The following is a 17,432-nucleotide window of genomic DNA, read 5'->3' as shown; positions in this document are numbered from 1 at the left end:
GAAATATTTACTCCACATTTCTATGTTATTTTCCTTTTTGACCATTCATTATATGTGAATGTAAAGTCTATTTAGTTCTTGTTACAGTCTGTTACATAGATAAATACATAAGTTATTTAATATAGATAAAAGACTATAATATCTTTCCCTTTCATTTATATCCAAAATAATTACAAATATCTTTTATAAAATTCATAAATATATTTATTAGGTTTAACTACTTACACTGCACAGGCCCTTTTTCATCTTTCATTAGTAGGCTGTATATAAATAAATAATAGAAAATGCAAAAAAGGAAACCCCAGGCTTTAGGTAGAATGAGAAATAATTAGAAGAAGTAATTTTATACTTAGTTTGCAATAAATCAGATATTTGTGAATAAATTTTTACTTTTGTTAATAGCAAGGATAAGAATGTATTATATATTGTGTTGGACTTTAAAAAAATATTAAAATCCCATTTGTGCATCTATTTCTGCCATCTCTGATGTTCCTTTCCCCCCTGGAACTTAAAGATAACAAAATTGTTAACAGTTGTGTTTCACTGATATATATTGAATAAGTGTTAAGAAAAATTAGATTGAAGGCACATCCACTGTCTCTTAAATATCCTCTTGTCTTTGATCTCTGACTTATCCTCCACATTGCTGTTGGAACACTTCCTAAGATACTAATTGCTCATAGCACTTTCCTCTAAGAAAATTTTTAACGTTATTTTTATTGTTGACGCTATTACAGATGTTTCTATTTCCCCCCACTTTTGCCCACTTCCACCAAGCTCACCCCCCAACCTCCTTCCCTCTGGCCATCACCACACCGTTATCTGTGTCTATGTGTTATACATATATGTTCTTTGAATAATCCCTGCTAAGAAATGTTTAAAGGCTTTATATTGCTTACAGGGTAATGTTCAAATTCCTCTAGTGATTGTATTTTACATGCTTATCATATGGCTCTGTATGACCTACATTCAGTTGAGAAAGGTCAGCCTTTAATGCCATGCTCTTTCTAAGAGATGATTTAAGTAATTCTGTCAACACTTGAAGCCATGGACTTCTAACATTCTCATCTTCAATATTGCCTTCAGAAGGTCAGATAACTGATTTCAAAATCCCCTCTTAAGGGTATATTTTATGTAACCAGCAGTGCAGGAATGACATTTTTCAGGATATTTCTATCTGTCCTGTTTTAGCTCTTGTTTTGAATTATTTTCACAAGATAATTTTATGTTACTTAGTCTTGGAAGATAGAGAAAACAGCAGATTTCTTCCCTGACCAGTGTTACAAAGATACTGTCTCTCAATGTGGCAAGGTTGGGCAGATTTGCTAGTAATATTGTCAGTCTCTTAAGTTTGGGGTCCTCAACTGTGACATGAACTGATCATATATGTGCAACATCCACGTGGGTCCTCTTTACATTGCCCCTGCTGGGGATGAGGAGGCAGGTGGAACTGAGCTAACATGAAACTCATTCAACCTCCCGTGCTGTAATAACATTTACTGTCTTTGAGTCAGGAGTCTTGTGCTTTTTGCCAGAATCTATGAAACTGTGGCTGGTTGACATAGTATAACCCTTGTTGTTCTAGCTGTTTTGTTGTAGAGGATGACTTGCTGGAAGAGAGAGGGCTTTCTGGAAGAGGAGGGCACAAGGGCCTTCCATGGGAAGGTTAGGGATATGGAAGGCTCTTATATCCAGTTGTGGATTTTCTTGCACAAGTGTTGAGTGAGGAGGATAAGGGTGCCCTACTGTCACAACAGTCAAAGGGCAAGGAGGTAGGATTGAAACTAGCTACCTGAGCGCTCCTTTTTGTTGTTGCTCACTCCTTTGTAGGAAGGAGGAAGGGCCAAAGCCTCCCCACACCTGGCGTTGGGTGTAATGCAATATCGGATGTTTGTATAACTCTCAAGCAAACATCTGACGACACTTAATGAAAAGTAATTATGCCCTTAACTTCTAGCTTTAACTCCAACATGGGAAGTGCTTGAAACTTCTCACTCCCCAATGTATGACCAAACAGCTGGGCAACTGTAAAACGACTATTTTTCTCTTACCCATTAGAGAACTAAGGCTGCAGGGAGAAACTGCTGCCCTGAAATGCAGACAGACTTGCATCCAGGAAATCACAGGTGGGATCTGCTTACCTGGCACAGAAACCTCTTCAACAGTAATTGAGTAACAACACTTAAATACTATTTTGGATGAACTCTAGAGCATGAATGTGGATAAGAATGAGAGAAAATCCTAGAGGCCACAATATTAAGGGAGCCCCAACAATTTTATGAGCTTTACCTAAAAAAACCAAACAAAACAAAACAAAACAAAACAAAACAAAACAAAACAAAAAAAACTGCCCCAGGTTCTCGTGGTGAGTATTTGGAAAAAGAAAAACCAACCTTTGTGTTTTTTGGCAAGAGAAGTGAAGAGCAATCAGTGTGAAATACATCTGGAGCCTTCTCTATAACAAAGCCCACTGTCCAGAGGAAAAGAATTTGCCAGTGTCTGTGGACAAAGGACATCCTATCACTCTGTTCTCTCACCTAATAGGGGAAGGAGCATAGTCAATGGGTGCCATGCCTTCAGGGAACTAGATTGAGCATGCTGCAGGCAGGGGAAGGAGTAGAGGCCAGTGAGGGAAAAAGATAAACCACTGGAGAAATGCTTGCGAAAGTCAGAGCCCAGGGACAAAGGCTCACTAAAAGGCCAATATTTAATTGGAAGATCATAGAATGCTCTTTTATTATAGGAGAAAAATGTTCCTCATCTTCCCCTATTGCTAGTGGGAGGGGGGTTCTTGGGGTACTGTGGGAAGAGCATTTCTGGAGGCCCCATGGAGGATGAGATAAGATAAAGCTTTATTATTGTGGAATGATACCCCTGAGTTTCCAAAGTCCCATTTCCCTTAGTCCAATCTTAGAAGAAGTATCGCTGGGGTTTCAGTAAAGCTAACATCAGAGCCAGTGTCCAGAGCTTCCTTCATATGTTGGAGCTGGGCCCATTCAGCATCAGGCTAGTTACATTAGTCCATGTGTGTGGGGTCCACATGGCCATGTGCCATGTGAGCTGAACCAGAGAAGCCGGATAAAAAGAGCCCCACAAGCCCAGAGTCACATGAGTCCCAAGACAGCCAGAGAGTTAACTCCTTTGTTTAGGGGGTTATGTGTCCCAAATCCTCATGCCTTTGCAGGGCCATTCCCATTCTGGCAAATTATCTCTGTCCCCAGGTATGATTGACAGCAAGCACATTCCAGGTGTCACCCCAACTTTACTAGGCATGAGTCTATCTTCCCTTTTGTCCAGTCCCCTTCCCACAATGTTTTGCTGGGAACATGCCTATAATGTCTGGCCTTTTCTTTGCTCCTTTCCTATTATTAACTAGAGGCCTCATGCGCAAAATTCATGCATGGGGGGTTCCCTCATCCCAGCCTGCACCTTCTCCAATCTGGGACCCCTCGGGGGATGTCCAAACTGGCAGTCGGTCATCCCTCTCACAATATGGGACCGTTGGCTCCTAACTGCTCACCTGCCTGCCTGATCACCCTAAACTGCCCCCTCTGCAGGCTTGGTCACCTCCAACTGCCACCCTCACCAGCCTGGTCGCCCCTTACTGCCCCACCCTAATGGCCTGGTTGTCTCCAACATCCCCTTTCTTCCAGCCTGGTCACCCCCAACTGCCCTCCCTTAAGGCCTGGTAGCCCCCAAATGTCCCCCCCGCCAGCCTGGTTGCCCCTTACTGCCCCACCCTGCCGACCTGGTCGCCCCACACAGCCTTTTGTTCAATCGTTTGGTTATCCCTCAAAACCCGCTGCTGTACTAGTTGCCCCACACACCCTGCTGTTCAGTCATTTGGTTGTCTCTCACTAACCCCCCTGCCGGCCTGGTCACCCCATGCAGCCTGCTGTTCGGTAGTCCATCTGATAGTTTAGGTTGTGACGGCCCCTGGCTTTTTATATATTACTAGAGGCCCGGTGCACAAAAATTTGTGCACTCGGGGGGAAGGGGGGGGGGCCCTCAGCCCAACCTGTGCCCTCTTGCAGTCTGGGACGCCTCGGGAGATAATGCCCTGCTGGCTTAGGCCTGCTCCCGGGTGGCAGAGGGCAGGCCCAATCCCTAGGTGCAGCCCCTGGTCGGGCTCAGAGCAGGGCTGATTGGGGAGTTGGGATGCCGCCCCCTGTCATGCACAGAGCAGGGCGGATCTGGAGGTTGCAATGCCACCCCCAGTCACGCTCAGGGTAGGGCCAATTGGGGGGTTGGGGCACCGCCCCCTGTCACACTCAAGGCAGGGTCGATGGGGAGGTTGCAGCGCCACCCCCTGTCACACACGGAGCAGGGCCAATCCGGGGGTTGGGGCGCTGCCCCCTGTCACTCACAGAGCAGGGCCGATAGGGGAGTTGGGACACCGCCCCCTGTCACACACAGAGCAGAGCAGGTCAGGAGGTTGGGGCGCCACCTTCTATCACCCACATAGCAGGGCCGATCAGGGGGTTGGGGCGCCGCCACTCTCACACTCAGGGCAGGGCCAATGGGGAGGTTATGGCTCTACCCCATCACACACAGAGCAGGGCCCTTGGGAGGGGTGGGGGTTGTGGCGCCGCCCTCTATCACCCACAGAGCAGGGCTGATCAGGGGGTTGGGGCGCCGCCACTCTCACACTCAGGGCAGGGCCAATGGGGAGGTTATGGCTCTACCCTGTCACACACAGAGCAGGGCTGATCAGGGGGTTGGGGTGCCGCACCCTGTCACACACAGAGCCGCAGGGCGATCAGAGGTTGGGGAGCTCCCCCGTATCAGTCACAGAGCAGGGCTGATCAGGAGGTTGGGGCGCCTTCCCCTGTCATGAACAGAGCAGGGCAGATAGGGAGGTTGTGGCCCCGCCCCCTGTCACACACAGAGCCACAGGGCGATCAGGGGGTTTGGGCGCTGCCCCCTGTCACGCTGATCCCAGTGCCGGGCGGCCTCTTGGCTCTGCTGATCCCAGTGCTGGGAGGCATATTACCCTTTTACTATATAGAATAGAAGCCTGGTGCATGGGTGGGGCTGGCTGGTTTGCCCTGAAGGGTGTTCTGGATCAGGATGGGGGTCCCCACTGGGGTGCCTGGCCAGCCTGGGTGAGGGGATGATGGCTGTTTGCAGCTGGTCACACACCATTCAAGGTGGGGGTCCCCACTGGGGTTCTTGGCCATACTGGGTGAGGGACTGATGGCTGTTTGCTGCTGGCCTTCCCCCCATCAGATTGGGAGTCCCCACTGCAGTGCCTGGCCAGCCTAGATGAAGGGTTGATGGCTGTTTTCAGGCTGCCTGCACCCTCTTTAGGATGGGCGTCCCCACTAGGGTGCCTAGCCAGCTTGGATGAGGGGCTGATGGCTGTTTTCAGGCTGCCTGCATCCCCTTTAGAGTGTGTGTCCCCACTGGGGTGCCTGGCCAGTCTGGATGAGGGGCTGAGGGTTTTCAGGCTGGTCAAGCCCGCCAGCGAATGAAGCTCCCAGCTTCTCCTTTTTTTCTTTTTTCTTTTTTTAATTCTGGGATTTATTTACCTTCTAAAATTGGAACTTTGTTGCCACTCCAGCTCTGAGGCTATGGCCTGCTGATAGGAGGAATCTGGGGTTTGTTTAGCTTCTATAATTGCAACTTTGTTGCTTAGAGTGGAGCTCAGAGCCCGGCCGCAGCAGGGAGGAAGCTTGGCTTCCTCCATCACTGGAGCAAGCAAGCCTCCTGCTCGCTTCAGCTGTGTGGCTGCCGACTGCCATCTTTGTTGGCGGTTAATTTGCATATCTCGATGATTAGCCAATGGGAAGTGTAGCAGAGGTACGGTTAATTTCAATCTTTGTCTATTATTAGATAGGATGGTGCACTTAGCTTGAGATACAATATTTTCTACCAGGCTAAATTGTCCATCTTATATTCCCACATTTTATTACTAACTAATATAAACTTTATTTTTTCTTTCAGACCTTTAGCAGGGATTTCAAGACACAAATGTGTGGTAGGTCACACATATATTAGGGAAATTTTTACGGAATTATCTGGAGACATACTAAAAACTAATTTTTTAAAATATATATTTATACTTTAAAAGTAATTTAGTGCCTGGGGAGAACACTTCTATAAAAACATATAAATTGGTTTGCTTTGGGAAATGTTCAAAAATCTCATATCCACATGAGAATTCTTTGTAATCTAGATAATTTCCCTTTAAAGTAGAAAAGCATAAATACTACATGGGATCAAGTGTTAATTAATCTGTAATACTTAGAATATTCAACACATAATGGGAAAATTTGATTCACTGCCTAAAAATTTGTGATAAAATAGTTAATCAAACTCTTTCCAAAGTAGGGGCTAAAAACAATCATAGATTGTAGAATAGAGTGAAATCCATTTAAAAAATGAAACATTGGTGTGTTCTGTTCAACTGATGATAAGAGATCTAAATATTGAAACAGAGACTTTTATGTCTGAATAAATTTGTGAGTATATCTTATTTTAAAAGTTGTTTGAATTTTTAAGTGTTCTTGGTAGACTCAAAAAGATGAAAACAATATTTCTCAAAAGTAACAACAATGTTTCCTGTTACATATATTTTATCTCACATTTGTTCTATTTTCACCTTTAACTTTATTTCACCAACCTTTTAAACTTTAACATAGGGAAAATGATGAAGAAGACAAATGAAATATAATGAACGTTTACTATTGAAATCCTTTTCCTTTTGAAATCTATCTAATATTGACAGTATCTAATACAAAGAAATATATCTGCATTCATAGGCCTGACTTCTAATGGTTTCAATTTGTCAACTTTGTTGTTGTTTATGTTGCAGTGTGTGTTGGGAGACAGTTGGTGTGCACAATTGTTGAAGTTGGACAAAGAAATGATTTGACGTGATAAACTTCTTATTTGGGTGATTTACATATAAGTTTCCCACAGTGTTGCCATTATGGTAAGTTGTGTAAATGAGAAACATTTTATAACAGGCAGCTTCACAATTATCTGAATGTGAAAGAAATGTCCAGGGAGAAATACTACTTTGTGTTCACTCATAAATGTCTATGTATTAAACACACATGATTTTGATAATAAAACTCTAATAATTTATTTTAATGAAGTCATGCATGTACTCTTCACTTTACGCTGTTTCCTCTCTAATGAATGAATACCTTCTCTCATTTTTTATATTCTAAGACCTAACTTTAAATCTAACTTTCCTCCTGTGAACTCAGATATTATTGGAACTAACACTTATTTGTCCTTAAAAGATTATTTTTATTTCTATATATGCCTTTTTTAATGATAATACATGTTTTAAATAAGTTAGAAATAATAATTTTTGTATTCTCAAACAGAAAACATTATTTTACCATAAGACCTTAATCATTTTATGTGTTAGAGGAGGAAGATACTGAGGAAAGAAATTTTCCTAGGAGATATTGTTAAACTTTTTTATTTTAAAGAAATAAGCTATTCTCTGGCCCATAGTATTTTGTCCAAAATGCTGTAGTTTTAAGGAAACAACTTGGGAAATCTTAATGCTGATGTCCAACTTACTAGCTGTGCAAACCTGAACAATCTGTCTCACTTAATATATGCCTCATGTTGAGACCAGCTATCTATAGATATTTCTTTAATTGTGTGTTTGCCAAACATTTGAATAGTCTTATGATAAGAAAATATACACCTTTTAAAATTTGTGTCACACTAGTCTATGTGTTTGAAATTTGCCGAATAATTCTCTTCTCTTTTAGGCTATGATGATCTCAAAACTGTTTATGTTTCAGTCTGTATTTTAGACAGAGAACAAAAAGGTAAGTATAAGAAAGGCAAGCAGATGGAGAGAAGTTGCATTGGTAGCTAGTTCCTCTTTATAATTTCTTCTTACTAATTTACATATTTTCAATCTTCTTTTTACTTTTCCTCTCAAATTCACTATCCTAGCTCTCAAATACCTTCTTACCTCTCTAGGCTTCCATAAAGCTTTATCTTTGTCCTTTTCTTTCTCTTTACTCCTTTCATCTCATATGATTTCATGAATCCATATTTGTATACTTCTCTCTGTTTCTTTTTTTAATGAAAATTTTAAAAATTGTTTTGAGGGGAAAAAACAATGATTTGTTGTTCCACATATTTATGCATTCCTTGGTTGATTCTTCTATGTGCCCTGACTGGGACTGAACCCTCAACCTTGGTGTATTAAGATAACACTCTAACCAACTGACCTACCCAGCCTGGGCTGTTTCTCTTAGCTTTTATACTCCTTATTCTCACAAAACTGCGGTTTCTTCTTGCACAGACTGACATTACCAGACTGTACTTGCTGATTTTGCTTCAGGCAACAAATTGCTAAGTGCTTGGTTGCAACAGAGATCAAGGGGATGGAAATACTCTTGAGAACAGAATATTTTCCCCCAATACCTCCAAATCACTTACCTGGAATTGGATCTCATTAACCATGAAAATAAATGAGACAAGAATCAGGCATTTGAATCTGCTTAGTTGAGTAAAATAGTAAATGTATACTAGCCCTGTTTATTGATGATGGCTAGGTTTGTGGTACGTGTGTGGGGGGCAAATTATGAGCTTGTAGTGACATCATTTTGGTTCTAGGATGAAAACTTTATTCAGACAGGAAATGGCAAACCACCCTGACTCTTGAATATTAACAAGAGAAAAAAACATTTTCCTATGCTTTGAAAATCTTCTCTAATCCCTTTAATTTACCCACATAAAAAAATCAACAATTACTATTGCTATATAGGTTATTCTCTAGTACAATTTTCCACTGCAGTTTTAACAACTTTTTTCATGCAAACCCTCCCCCCCCCCAAAAAAAACCCCAAAAAACAAAATTTTAAAAACATAAAAGAGAAATGTATTTTTCTATCTGAAACATCACTTTGCTAACTTTACTTTCAACATTAATTATCATGGTTATTTTTCCATTGGGATCATCATTTTCTTTTTTTTTCTGTATTCAGATATAGCAAGTATAGCAATGGGAAATCACACGAGAATTACAGTGTTTATCCTAGCAGGTTTGACTGATGACCCACAATGGAAAGTGGTGTTATTCATCTTCCTGCTTCTCATTTACATGCTAAGCATCACTGGCAATCTGATCATCATCACACTCACCCTGCTGGATATTCACCTCAAGACCCCCATGTATTTTTTCCTTCGGAACTTTTCCTTTTTGGAAATTTCCTATACCAGTACATGCATTCCTAAATTTTTGCTTACTGTGGCAACAGGGGACAAAACCATTTCCTATAATTGTTGTGTCACTCAGGTGTTTTTTGCCTTCCTTTTTGGAGCATCTGAATTTTACTTGCTGGCTGCTATGTCCTATGACCGCTATGTTGCCATCTGTAAGCCCCTGCATTACACAGTCATCATGAACAGTAAAATCTGCACACAGCTTGTCCTCAGTTGTTGGCTGGCTGGTTTTTTTGTCATCTTTCCACCACTCATCTTGGGCCTGGACCTTGACTTCTGTGCCTCCAATATTATTGAGCATTTCTACTGTGACTCTACTCCTGTTATGCAGATCTCCTGCACAGACACATGGATAATTGAGCTGATGGGATTCATCTCTGCTTTGGTGACACTTTTGATCACGTTGATAATGGTGATAATATCATACACCTATATTGCCTTGACCATTTTAAAATTCCCTTCAACTAGTCAGAGGAAAAAAGCGTTTTCGACATGTTCTTCTCACATGATTGTGATATCCCTTTCTTATGGCAGCTGTATTTTCATGTATGTTAATCCATCAGTCAAACAAAGGGTATCTTTTTCCAAGGGAATTTCTGTGCTCAATACTTCAGTCGCGCCACTTTTGAACCCTTTCATCTACACTTTACGGAACCAACAAGTGAAAAAAGCCTTCATGATTATGATCCACAGGGTTATTTTTTTCACAAAGAAATGAATGTCCTATTGCACTATCTATGTAAAATAAATGAACAATGGAGCCCTTAATAATAACAGTATATCTAATAGTATCTACCAGGGCATAGTTCTCCTTCTTTCCCCTTTCTTTTCTAGGATGTTTACCTTTATCTCTTTGAAGCTTTATTTTCACAGAAATCGTTGTTCTACATTAATTTTCATTATTTTCTTCAATAGAGACATTTTTTCTGATCTCATTTTCTTTTCTTCTGGATATGTAAATGAAATTGAGCTAAATTTTTAATCTGTCTTTTTCTATTTTTCAATTCCAATTAGTCAAACTATGAAGTATTATTTAATTTGAATTATGTTTTATGTAGCATGCAATGCGAAGTTTGTTACTGTCCTTTATTTGTGATCATTGGTAACTTATTTAAAACTAATATTCATTTATATTTTCTGTAATACTACTGATTTATTGGTGCACATTCTATTTAAAATAATGAAAAGGAAACAGATTTGCAATAGTGTTGATGCTCATCTTTGAAAATGTTTGTTAATTAAAAATATGATTGTTATTTTACAGTACATTTTATAAAAACTAGTTATTCATAAGAAATATTTAAAAAATAGCAAAGAAATAAAATAAAACAGGCAGGAAGAAAACCACATATAGTATAGAATTGAGTAGACAATTATATAAATTTATGTAGCATTTGTAGAATGAACAGGATCTTAATATATATTTAGGTCATGAATATGATTTCAGGGAAAATGATTACTTAAACAATTTATTATATTTTTTCATCATAATTTTGTTTTATATCCATTTTGATAAAGCAGATTTAATAATTCTAAAACATTATCAAACTTTTAGAAATTTTAAGAGCAAGGAAATGAGAAAAAAAATACGTATGTATAATTTGAGCCAAACTAATAAAAATAAAACCTGAGTTTCTCTTACTATTCTGATTAATTTTGATTCTGTTATATGTCAATCAGGATGAGTTAAGCGAACTCACCCTGATTGACATATAACAGATAATTCATCACTGAGCTATTCTGAAATGCTTTACTTAATATGCATTTAAATGTCTGCCCTCTATAAGTTATTTACCTTAGAGGATGTTTGTGACTTTTAATAAGGATCACCAATATATATTTTTTAAAATATATATTCTATTGATTTTTTACAGAGAGGAAGGGAGAGAGATAGAGAGTTAGAAACATCGATGAGAGAGAAACATCGATCAGCTGCCTCTCACACATCCCCTACTGGGAATGTATCTGCAACCCAGGTACATGCCCTTGACTGGAATCGAACCCGGGACCCCCCAGTCCGCAGGCCGACGCTCTATCCACTGAGCCAAACCGGCTCCGGCAGGATCACCAATATTTTTTAAGGTGAAATCGTCTTGGCATGTGATTAGAGTCTGTAAAACATACAGATAATTCTCCCATAAGTGTAAGTTCTAGGCAGAAATGTGGTTTATTTCTGAATATCTCAAATGTAAGTTCCTATGTTTTAGAATATATTGGTCATCTTTAGTGCTCTCTATTTCTCAACATGGCATAATCACTATAATCAGATTGTCTAAAAAATCTCTAATTTTAAGTTAGTCAGTCATAATTTGAAAATTTTAGTTATGAGTGTCCTTTTTTCTTATTTAATTTACTGGAATTTTTCATTATTCATGATATTATTTACTAAACACTGAAGTCTGTTTTCCATTTTGATCAAAATACTTGAAATATTCCATTCCTAATAAATATATTTTCTTGCTTATTTAGAAATCTGATTTTGTAAAGTATCATCCTTGCCTTCATTTAGCTGTTATTGCCCTCACCACCTTTTACTTCACATTCTCTTCACAGCCATCTTTTACTGGTTTATAAGCCACCAATTCAGTAACCTTTTAAACAGTGCCTTTCAAGATTAGTCATCTTTTTACTGTCATAGTAATGAATATTAGCATTGCTTAGAACAATTGATCACTGCCTTTATAATTAATACAATTTTGGGGGGGATTAAATGAGATATTATTGTGGGGTTTTCTGTGATTATATGGAAGGTGTTTTTGTTTGTTTGTTTTGTTAATCCTCACCCAAGGTTATTTTTCCATTGATTTCTTAGAAAGGGTGGAAAGGGCGGGGGGGTGGGAGGGGTGAGAGAGAGAGAGAGAGAGAGAGAGAGAGAGAGAGAGACAAACATCATGTGAGAGGGACACATTGATTGGTTGCCTCCCCCCGAACGCATCCCGACCAGGGCTGGGGATCCACTTGCAACCCAGGTATGTGCCATTGGCCAGAATTGAATCGAACCCAGACCCTTCAGTCCATGGGCCAAAGCTCTTTCCACTGAGCCAAACTGGCTAGGGCTGGAGGTTTTCTCTCTCTCTCTCTCTCTCTCTCTCTCTCTCTCTCTCTCTCTCTCTCTCTCTCTCTCTCTCTCTTTTGCTGATTCCTCCTGTACTTGATTCCTGAATATTAGAATCCCCAATACTCTTCTCTTTATTATATTTATAATTCACTGACTTTCCCTATTGATGGATCACATCTAATTCCAATAGTGTGTGTCTGTGTGTGTGTAAAATGGCTGAAAATCTTCTGAAAGTATTGAGAAAGGACAAAACATAAGTTGAAGAAACTGAGAGAACACAAAAAGAGGAAAACAACTAGGCACAACCATTTAAAGCTGGAAAAAAAATAACAAGGCAAAAAGAAAATCTTGAAGGCATGCAAGGGGAAAAACATATTTACGACATATAGACATGAACCACAATTAGTTCTGACTTCTCATCAGAAGCAATTCAAGCAAAAAAGGTATGTAGTCACAACCTAGAATTCTACATTCAAAGATGAAAGAGAAGTAAAAACTCATTAAAACCAAGGGAATGCATTGTCAAGAAACCTACCTTACAAGAAATGTTAAAGGATTTCCTACTGACAGAAACAAAATATTTTAAATAAAAAAATTAAATTTTCTTCATGAAGTGAAGAGCTTCAAAACTGGAATAAGGGGAAGTAAAATATCTTTTTTTCTCTCATTTTAATTGCTCTAAAAGAAAAGTGACTAAGGCAATGATGGTAATGTTTATTGTAAAGGATAACAGATTTGAATAATCTTATTTATTGTTTTGGTCAAGGATGTTTGCCTGTATCTGTGTGCCAGATTAAATCAAATCCTATTTGTGGGAATAAGTCATTATCCAAAGCCTTTAACATTTGTATAGTTTTGAGTATACAGTAAAAAAGTCACAAGCATACCAAGGGAGTTTCAAATGACAAAAAACCATGAAAATAACAAAAATAGAAAGAGACTCAAGAAGATATACATGCATTTAGCACAGTCTGTAAAAATTATTAGAACATCATTTTCATAAAAGTGGTATAAATTAATGATCTTAAATAATTGGTATTGAAAATTCAAGAAATATTCATACAATAATTGACAGCAGAAGAGGGGATTATGTACTGGAAAAATGGTTAGGAGAAATATCCAGAATTCTTTTTTTTTTTTTTTTTTTTTTTTTTCAGAGAGGAAGGGAGAGAGACAGAGAGCTAGAAACATCGATGAGAGAGAAACATCGATCATCTGCCTCCTGCACATCTCCCACTGGGGATATGCCCGCAACCCAGGCACATGCCCTTGACCGGAATCGAACCTGGGACCCTTCAGTCCGCAGGCTGACGCTCTATCCCCTGAGCCAAACCGGTTTCGGCAAGAATTCTTTTTATAAAAAGTACACAGAATACATATTCTTTACTATGGGATTTAGTAAAATAAAATCAGTCACAGGACACAAAGAACAGAGAAACATAGAACAAAAAGTTTAGTTGAAAAGATAATTATTAGGAATTTTTAAAACTAATTAAATATATCAGAACACATGTATAATAACACAAAATGAAAAATCTAGAATTCAATATTCAAATAAAATATTTATAATAAAATAAAGATGTGTAGCTCAAAAGTGTGTTGTAAACACACATTAAAGAAAAATATCAGTTAGAAGGCAGCACAGAGATGCAAGAAGGGCAATTGTAAAAATTAGATAAAATAAATGAATATTGATTTAATAGTAATGGTGTAAGAAAATAATAGGTTCAGGAAGATTTTGAGATATGTAGAATTGAAATGCACAACAACAATAACATAAGTGGTAAGAAAAGATAAATTAAGCTAAAATATTCTAAGGTTTTTTATTCTAATAAACTGAAAACTAATTAAGGTAAGAATGTATGCTGTCATCTCTAGAATAATGTCTGAAAGAATAATTAAATATAACAAAGCAATCAATAGAGGTAAAATGGAATAATAAAAGTTTGTTATTCCAAATGAAGGCATTTAAAAATGAATATAAGGAATAAAAATAGGTCAATCAAATGGATACAAAGTAATAAGGTAGATATCAATAATTATATTGAATTTTCATGGATGAGAAATTTTTCAAGCTAATTTTCACTTGAATTATAAAATTATATAATTATTAAGTTGGATATGCCTTAACCAATGGACATAAGACACTGGAGGATAGGGGAGGCCAGGGGATTGTCAAGGGCAGGGAAAAAAAATAAAGGAGACATATGTAATATTCTTTGTAATACTTTAAGCAATTAAAAAAAGTTGGATATGCTTTTAATATAAAAAAACAGAATGGAAAAGTATGTAACATGAACATATTAACCATAAAACATAAGTTCTAGCTAGACTAATGGCAGATACAGTAAATTTTACTGAAAAAGGCATTAGTATTGATAAAATGGGATCTTTCATACACAGAACTAATCCATATGAAATATCACTATCTGAAATAAGCATATGCTGCCTGTATTAATCAGGGTGCTCCAGAGAACCAGAACCAATATGAAATTTATTACAAGGAATTGTCCCACTTAATGATGGAGGCTAAGAAATCCCACAATCTCCTATGCAAGCTGGAGACCTAGGAAAGTATTGATATAATTCTGAGATCCAGGGAACTGATGGTGTAAGTCCAAGATGAGGGTAGGAACAGAGAGCAAATACCACCCTACCCCTCTGCCATTTTGTTCTATTTGGGTTTTTCAGGGATTGGATGGTACCCACCCACATTTGCGTCAGGGCAACCTGTTTTACTCAGGCAGAGATTCAAATGCTAATCACATCTGAAAACACTCTCACAGAAATAATATGTAATATGCATATCCTATACCCTAGTCAAATCCTATATAATAAAAGGATAATATGCAAATCCATTTAAAGCTGAAAATATAGCCAATGGCCGGTTGGTATGACGCACACTGACCACCAGGGACAGATGCTTACTGCAGGAGCTGTCCCCTGGTGGTCAGTGCACTCCCACAGGGGGAACGCAGCTCAACCAGAAGCCAAGCTCACAGCGGGTGAGCACAGTGGTGAGTACAGCGACAGTGGCAGGAGCTGCTCCCACCTCCGCTGCAGCACTAAGGATGTCTGACTGATGGCTTAGGCCCATTGGCAGCTGGCCTAAGGCATCAGTCAGACATCACCTGAGGGCTCCCGGACTGTGAGAGGGTGCAGGCCAGCCTGAGAGATCACCCCTGAGTGCATGAATTTTGTGCACCGGGTCACTAGTTGATAAATTAAATTAACCATCTCAAGTCTAGACCTTGTCAATTTGACTCTCATAAACATTTTCTTAAACCTTACTTAGTCTCCAAATAAAGAAAACAACAAATTCATAATTTCATATAACATAATAGCCAATCCTGTACACAATAAAAAACACTCTAACACCAGCTAGCTCAGTGCATTTTTTCTAAGTGTTTGGAACACAAGTAATCTTAATCAATAAAACTTAATTATCCTAAGTGTCAGCTAATTATATACATGCTCAGATTTATTATACTATATCCAAATACAGTCATATGTCACTTTCAGACAGAATACATAGTGAAAATGCATTACATGATTTCATCAATATATGAACATCATAGAATGCACTTATACAAACCTTGATAGCATAGCCTATGACACACCTAACTATATGGTACAGTCTACTGCTCCTAAACTACAAATTTGTACAGCATGTTACTGAACTCTATAGGCAATTGTAGCATAATAATACTTTTTGTGTATTTAAAAATCTAAACATAGGAAAAAGTACAGTGAACATACAGCATAAAAAATAAAACATGGTACACCTATATATGGCACTTAGTCTGAATGGAGCTTACAGAACTGGAAGTTGCTCTGAGTGAGTCAGTGAGTGAGTGAGGAGTGAACGTGAAGGCCTGGGACATGACTGTACACTGCTGTAGACTTTATGAACACTGTACACTTAGACCACACTAAATCTATAAAATTATTTTTCTTTCTTTTAGTAATAAATTAATCTATCTGTAATAGTATCAATAATCCTATAAAATAACTAATATGCTAAGTTTCTGGTCGTCAGGTCATCCATTCAACCAATCAAAGCATAATATGCTAATGATATGCTAAGGCCGCTCAACCACTCACTATGACGTGCACTGACCACCAGGGGGCAGACAATCAACTGGTTGACCAGTTGCTATGACGTGCACTGACCACCAGGAGGTAGACAATCAACTGGTTGACCAGTTGCTATGACGTGCACTGACCACCAGGAGGTAGATGCTCCAATGGGTAGGTTAGCTTGCTGCTGGGGTCTGGCCAATCGGGAGTGAGTGAGATGGGCCGGACATGCCCTGGAGCCCTCCCGGGTTCCCTTCCTGGCTGGTCAACCTTCTGCATCCCTCCCCAGTCCCCATTGTGCACCTGTGGGGTCCCTTGGCCTGGCCTGCGCTCTCTTGTAGTCTGGGCTGAGGGACCTCTCCCCTGAGTGCATGAATTTTGTGCACTGGGCCTCTAGTAAAAATAAATTTTAAAATAATAATTAATCTTAGCTTATTGTAATGTTTTTAATTTATAATCTTTTTTATGTTTAAAGAGCTTGTAAGCCAAAAACACACTATGAAAATTCCTCCGTATTAATGAAAAGCTTTCGGTGTTGTTTGGTATTTAAACTTTATTAAATGTATTGGGGTGACATTTGTTAATAAAATTATGTGAGCTTCAACTGTACAATTCTATGACACATCACATGTATATTGCATTATATGTTCATTACCCAAAAACAAGTCTCCTTCTGTCACCATGTATTTGAATGCCTTTACCCTCTTCTTACCTCCATACCACCATTTCCCTCTGGTAACCACCATATTGTTGTCTATGTCTACAATTTTGTTTGTTTGTTTGTCTTGTTTGTTCTTTTGTTGCTTTCAGTTTTATATTTCACACATGAGTGCAATCATATGGTTTTTTTTACTTTTTTCATCTGACTTATTTCTCTTAGGATGTTCATGTCAAGATCCATCCATTCTGTCACAGCAAATGGCAATATTTCACCTTGTCTGATGGCTAAGTAGTATTTCATTGTACATACATACATCGTTTTTAAAAATTCATTCAGCTTGATTAACAAAAATATATTCAGTTCACACATAGTCTAGTAAATAAAGCATTGCAAACCCATGTATGACCATTTTTTAAAATACACATT

General features: G+C 38.7%; 1 protein-coding gene across 1 annotated transcript; it reads left to right on the top strand.

Annotated features, from left to right (window-relative positions):
* The first annotated feature begins 8,986 nt into the window (after positions 1-8,986).
* On the top strand, positions 8,987-9,925 carry LOC118651261 (olfactory receptor 6C75-like). The gene has a single exon (XM_036300259.1). The coding sequence runs from the start codon at positions 8,987-8,989 to the stop codon at positions 9,923-9,925; it is 939 nt and encodes a 312-aa protein (XP_036156152.1).
* The last annotated feature ends 7,507 nt before the right edge of the window (positions 9,926-17,432 follow it).

Source organism: Myotis myotis, unplaced genomic scaffold (genome assembly GCF_014108235.1).
Source record: "Myotis myotis isolate mMyoMyo1 unplaced genomic scaffold, mMyoMyo1.p scaffold_m19_p_3, whole genome shotgun sequence".
NCBI lineage: Eukaryota > Metazoa > Chordata > Mammalia > Chiroptera > Vespertilionidae > Myotis > Myotis myotis.
Note: the sequence above shows the minus strand (reverse complement) of the source record. Positions and strands in the feature narration are given on the sequence as shown.